The sequence below is a fragment of the Zingiber officinale genome, chromosome 3B (genome assembly GCF_018446385.1).
Source record: "Zingiber officinale cultivar Zhangliang chromosome 3B, Zo_v1.1, whole genome shotgun sequence".
In the NCBI taxonomy this organism is placed as follows: domain Eukaryota; kingdom Viridiplantae; phylum Streptophyta; class Magnoliopsida; order Zingiberales; family Zingiberaceae; genus Zingiber; species Zingiber officinale.
The window spans coordinates 97,830,044-97,835,152 of NC_055991.1; the positions used below are offsets into that span (position 1 = coordinate 97,830,044).

The 5,109-nt window shown below is 42.4% G+C and overlaps 1 protein-coding gene across 1 annotated transcript; it reads right to left on the reverse strand.

Moving 5' to 3' along the window:
* Positions 1-1,474: 1,474 nt before the first annotated feature.
* On the reverse strand, positions 1,475-4,326 carry LOC121967156 (protein ALTERED PHOSPHATE STARVATION RESPONSE 1-like). The gene is made up of 4 exons (XM_042517207.1): positions 3,072-4,326; positions 2,837-2,985; positions 2,415-2,638; positions 1,475-2,334 (listed from the first exon to the last, which is right to left on the reverse strand). The coding sequence occupies exons 1-4, from the start codon at positions 4,159-4,161 to the stop codon at positions 1,629-1,631; spliced, it is 2,169 nt and encodes a 722-aa protein (XP_042373141.1). The 5' UTR covers positions 4,162-4,326; the 3' UTR covers positions 1,475-1,628.
* Between the last annotated feature and the right edge of the window lie 783 nt (positions 4,327-5,109).

The following is a 5,109-nucleotide window of genomic DNA, read 5'->3' on the forward strand; positions in this document are numbered from 1 at the left end:
ACCGGCCGGTCGGACCCACCCCTCTCCGGCCGGCCTCCTGTCACTTTGACTTCCACGTGGCGTTGACTCCACTGGACGGGGGTCCCCTGTTCTTACAACCGGATCAACTATTTTATAAATATATTCTTTAAATTAACTTTATTTATTTCTTAATTTTTTATTATTTCTATCTTTGGTAAAAATATTCAATACACTATTCTAAAAAAAGATAGATCTGCTACCTTAGCAGCCTCCTAGTGCCGACCCCAAGGATATGGAGGGAGGTTCATGCAAGTACACAGGTCATAGACGCATGACGGGATAAACCCTCAGGTCGTCAGTTCCTAAGAATCAACCTCTGACCATTACGTCAGAGATACTATACACCCACCGTCTACGCTACACCATGGGGCGCAATACACTATTCTAAAGCTCTCATAGAAATACTCCTATTCTAAAATTATTTCTATATTTGAGAGTTTAAATAACTCTTAACTTCAATTAGGACTCTCCTAGTTTAATTGAAAAGTTTGTCCTTCTTTCAAATAAAAAATAGCCTTTAAATTGCTTTAATTAGTTTCCCATTCAATAATGAATCAAGATATGAATCTTGTGCATCTAACTCCTTAGGATCCGAAACATATTAATAATATACCTAATGGATTAAAACATTTAAGCCCACATTACAATTTCTTTGATATACAAAACAAGATTTACCTTTAGCATTATAATTATCCAATATTAATTCTAGAAGGCGATATTGACTGAAATATGTAATTCAGTTCTCTTATTATGTTATATCATCGTCTGCTAAAGACCTATATACTATTTATCTGATTAATTGCACACTTACAGAATTCGATAAAAAAAATAAATTAACGACTCTTTCTCAAGTAACATTGATTTTGCAGAGATTTCTCATGTATATTGAAAAGTCTGAATGAGATACTATAAAGATCTCAACTCTAATTGTAGTTACTCTTATGCATTTACATCAGAGCAATTACCAAATGACTTTTCATTGTCTAATGATTTATCATATAATAATATCACCTAAGTTCTTTAATATCATCCTATATATTTGCCCTAACGGATTAATATAGTTGGTATAATATTTGTTCTAATAGATTATGAGATCAATTTTCAATGGGTATAAAATATTTCGTTGAATGTTTGACTTGACCTTCCCATGTAAAGGATCGTTATGCTAGGGTAAAATGCCCTCCGTCATTTACTTGTATAACTCTTATAGTGAGATTGATGATATTAAATCGTTTAAGATAAGTGATATCAATTTTGCTTCAATTTAATATCATAGAGATTTTTATAACTTGCTAATAGTGAAAATAGATAGAAAAAGATATAATTGACTATAAAATATGATATTATTTGGATATCTTTAATAATAATCCTAAAAATTAGGAAAGAATTAACTTTAAGTTCAAATTCTAACCATTTATAGTCAAATGTAGAAGTTGCAATGCTACTACGATCTAGTAGGCAAATAGTTTGTGTGACTTTTAGAAGAACAGAATGTTCAGATATATTGACAAACTCAAGAGGTCAATATTTGCATGTCTCAAATAGAGGATGCTAAAGGGCACATCACAAAGACTCGACTTCGTAGATTTCTCCTTACCAATAAAACATTAATTTATCCTGTGTTCTTCACAAAGCTCGGACAATTCCTGATATGCTTTCACTGAACTAGCTGCAAAATCCTTCATTATCTCCAACATCCTTTTCAGGCCTGAATCCACCCTGCTTTCTTCGTCAATATTGCAGAGAGCAGTATAGGTGGGCGGCAAAGCTAGTTTCTTATCAAGAAGGGAACTCACTTCCTTGTCTCTGTTTTTCTGCTTCTTCTTCAGGGTTCTAAGCCATTTATGCATATCTTTGATTTCCGCCATGCTTTCACGCTGTTCGACGTTTTGATGGACCCACTGGCGGTGAGTTGCAGCAGTAAGCGACTGCATTGACTCAAGAACCTCTGATCGAGAAGTTCTGTCCATGACCTGTGACCAGCAGCTGTAGATAATAAACACTGGGGGAGCTCCCATCCTTCCCGGTGAATAAGGTGGGACTCTGTCAATTGTCGCATCGAGTTTATATTCACAATTAAGATAAAGGACAAGCCAGGCATTCAAGGCCTTGACAAAGTTATTCTGAGCATTAATCCAAGAAGAAAAACTGCAAGTCCACTTTATCATCTCCAATTCTAACTGCATCATCTCGTCTGGATGATTGGTGCTGAGACCGCCAGCAGAAACCACCAAGCCCAGTCTTTTAGTTTCTGATATCTCCTTGCATTGCATCTGATGACATTTGAGCAAAATATTCCACATCCGTGCCAACCTGCCCAGATCAAAATGAAGATTACTCACCTTAATATATGCTTACATTACATGACAGTCATGGCATATAAACTAGCGTACCCTCGAACAAGTTCAGTTGTGCGCGGCTGAAGTTCTTCGTCCCTCAATCTATTTATCTTTTTTGAAATTGAATGAACAACCTGAATTGCTATTCTTATTTTGGTAGATAACTTCTTAATAACAGTTCGCGTAGAATCGACCTTGTGAGCCTCGGCGCCCTTATCAACTAAGCATCTTAACTCCTCGTGTCTCCTGCGAAGCAGTAGTCTCATCTTCTCCTCCGACTGAAAAAAGAAAGAAAGACAAGGAATTCTCAGTTGAAGAACAAAGATATGTTCATAAAGAATAACAAGAATTGGTAGGAATCACATGCATTCCAAAGCAAGAATTTTCGCTCCAAGAATTGTCAGAGATCAAGCATACAAGTCGAACAAACATGCCCGTGAGGCCATGACAAAAACAAAAAAAATACAAAAACATGCCTTTACTTCATGGTAAAGCTTCCTCTCCCAAATGTAGAGTTTCTGTAGTGTGGAAGCGAGGCTCCTGGAATCGGTTACCTTGTCGGCGTCGAAGTCCAAAACTCCGTAGCTCAATCGAGGGGGCGCCGCATTTATCGTTCTCGATGAAACTGTTTGGAGGAACAAGCCCACGGAAAATTACACAGATTTTATGAAATTCTTGTTTATGAGGATGAAGAAACCTTTTAACCTTTACCTTGATACAATGAATGCTTCGGGTGATACTGCTGCTTCCCCAACTCAAGCAATTTGGAGAGCTCTCCTGCGGACTGCCATGCCTTCTCGAATTGGGCCTTGATTTCTCCGGTAGTCTCATGAAAAATAACCATCTTCTCTGTTTCCATCTGCGACTTTTCAGGCCTATCCTCGATCACATTCTTATCGACCACCTCTTCCCTACAATTAGAGGTGGTCGCGGGCGAGCACTCAACATGCGAGAAAGCAACAGGATTTTGGCCATAAGCCTCCTCGACCACCTCCTGCACCTCCTCCTCTTCCAGATCGGGAATCCCTTCCTCTTCTCTCTCCCCTCTTGAGCTCCAGCTAGGAGTATAAAAATGTGACTTATAAGCTTCAGAGGTTTCGAAAGGATTCAAGAAGTCCAAGGCAGAGGTCGTGAGCGGCGGCGGAGGCGGAGGCACCGTTGAAGAAGAAGACCGGCCGACGGCCGATGCCTCCGTCGTGTCGGACGGAGGCATTGCCAAGATAGGCGAAGAGAGGCAGAAGAATTCGTTCACGGAATCGTAATTACGAGAGAAGCAACGAAAGGATTCCTCGTAAGATGGGTAAGCAGCGTCAAAGGAGGAAACTTGCACGGTCTCGTAGCGCTGCGACTGCTGCGAACCGGAGATGGAGGGAACAGGCGGTGGTTGGCTGCGGGCGCAAAAGACTGTTTCATAGTGGTGGTCGAGGCAGTGAAGAGGGGAAGAGCCGCCGGAGTGCAACGGGGAGTCGTCATCGTCGAAGTCATCGGAGTCGGAAGGAAGGAATTTGATGTGAGAGCTGGAATAGGAATGGCGGGGGGCGGAGGAGACGGGCTGCTGCAGGGGAGGGAAGGGTTCGGGTTTGGAGAGGGTGGGGAGGTGGATGGGAATGACAGGCGAAGAGGAAGGAGAGCGTAGGAGGCGATGGAGGGAGGAGGAGAAAGAAAACAGGGAGCGGGAGTAGTCGGCGTGGGCGGCAGCCAGGGCGTCGCGGTGTCGGATGGCGGCCGCGAGGAGGTCAGCGCGGCCGCGGCAGAGAGCCACGGCCTTCTGCTGCTTCACCTTCGACTCCGAGCAGCCCATCGCCTGATACTTCTTCAACTACCACAATTCCTTCTTCTACTGCGATAGGTGTTTACTATATTGGAGTGGCTTCAACTACTCGCAAGACAAACCAAATCCAATGCGGCGTAAATGAGTGAGTTGGAATAGAGAGAGAGACAGAGAGAGAGAGTGAAAAGAGTTTCAATAAATGATTCTCTTTCGATTCAAGTTGTAGCGTAGGAGGAAAACAAAAAGGAGGAGGATCGACTGTTGAATCTGGGAACGTAGGATTTTGGGAGAACAACGAACAGTTTCTCATTCTATTCGAAAGTCAATGAAATAAACATTGAGGATGTGGTATTCTCGTTGATCTTCGATAAACTTCACTCCCACCTATAATATAAGCAGTGTCAATGTCGAATTAAGAAAATGATTCCCGACAATGATCCTCCGACGTTCAAGTCAATCTCCGACGAAGCAAGAAGAAGAAGAAGCAACAAGAACTGTAGCGCGACAGTAAATATCGAATGTAACGCATACCTTCGTTGATGCTTGGACCCTCTTTATATAGAACCCCTGAAGTGTATGTGCACGTTTTCCAAGATGAGCATGCATCTCAAAGTTTTCCCTAAAATAACGTGTCAGTAAAGTGTCCCTGACACGATACTTTAACCGGTCGAGCATATCTCTGAAGTGATAGTAGAAGTTTCCGCTGTACAATCCTCTATCTGACCATGCCATTTGTCAGCAGCACTAGTTCCCAAAAGGATGTCAAAAGATATCCTGTTATGTCTGTTGCTTGGTCGAGCGGAATAGTCGCTCGGTCGGAATCCTGCTATCCATGTGCTATCTGTTGTCGCGCCGAGCGGGATAGTCACTCGGCTGAAAGTCCACCGTCCAAATGTCGTCCGTTGTCGGGCCGAGTGGGATAGCCGCTCAACAGGAAGCCCACTGTCCACATGCCCTATTGCTGGGCTGAGCGAGATA

Excerpts from the sequence above, each read along its gene's own strand:
- LOC121967156 (XM_042517207.1), bottom strand. The coding sequence starts at position 4,161 with ATGGGCTGCTCGGAGTCGAAGGTGAAGCAGCAGAAGGCCGTGGCTCTC. Across the intron at positions 2,986-3,071 it reads GAAGCATTCATTGTATCAAG|TTTCATCGAGAACGATAAAT; the intron begins GTAAAGGTTAAA and ends TCCTCCAAACAG. Across the intron at positions 2,335-2,414 it reads ACAACTGAACTTGTTCGAGG|GTTGGCACGGATGTGGAATA; the intron begins GTACGCTAGTTT and ends TGATCTGGGCAG.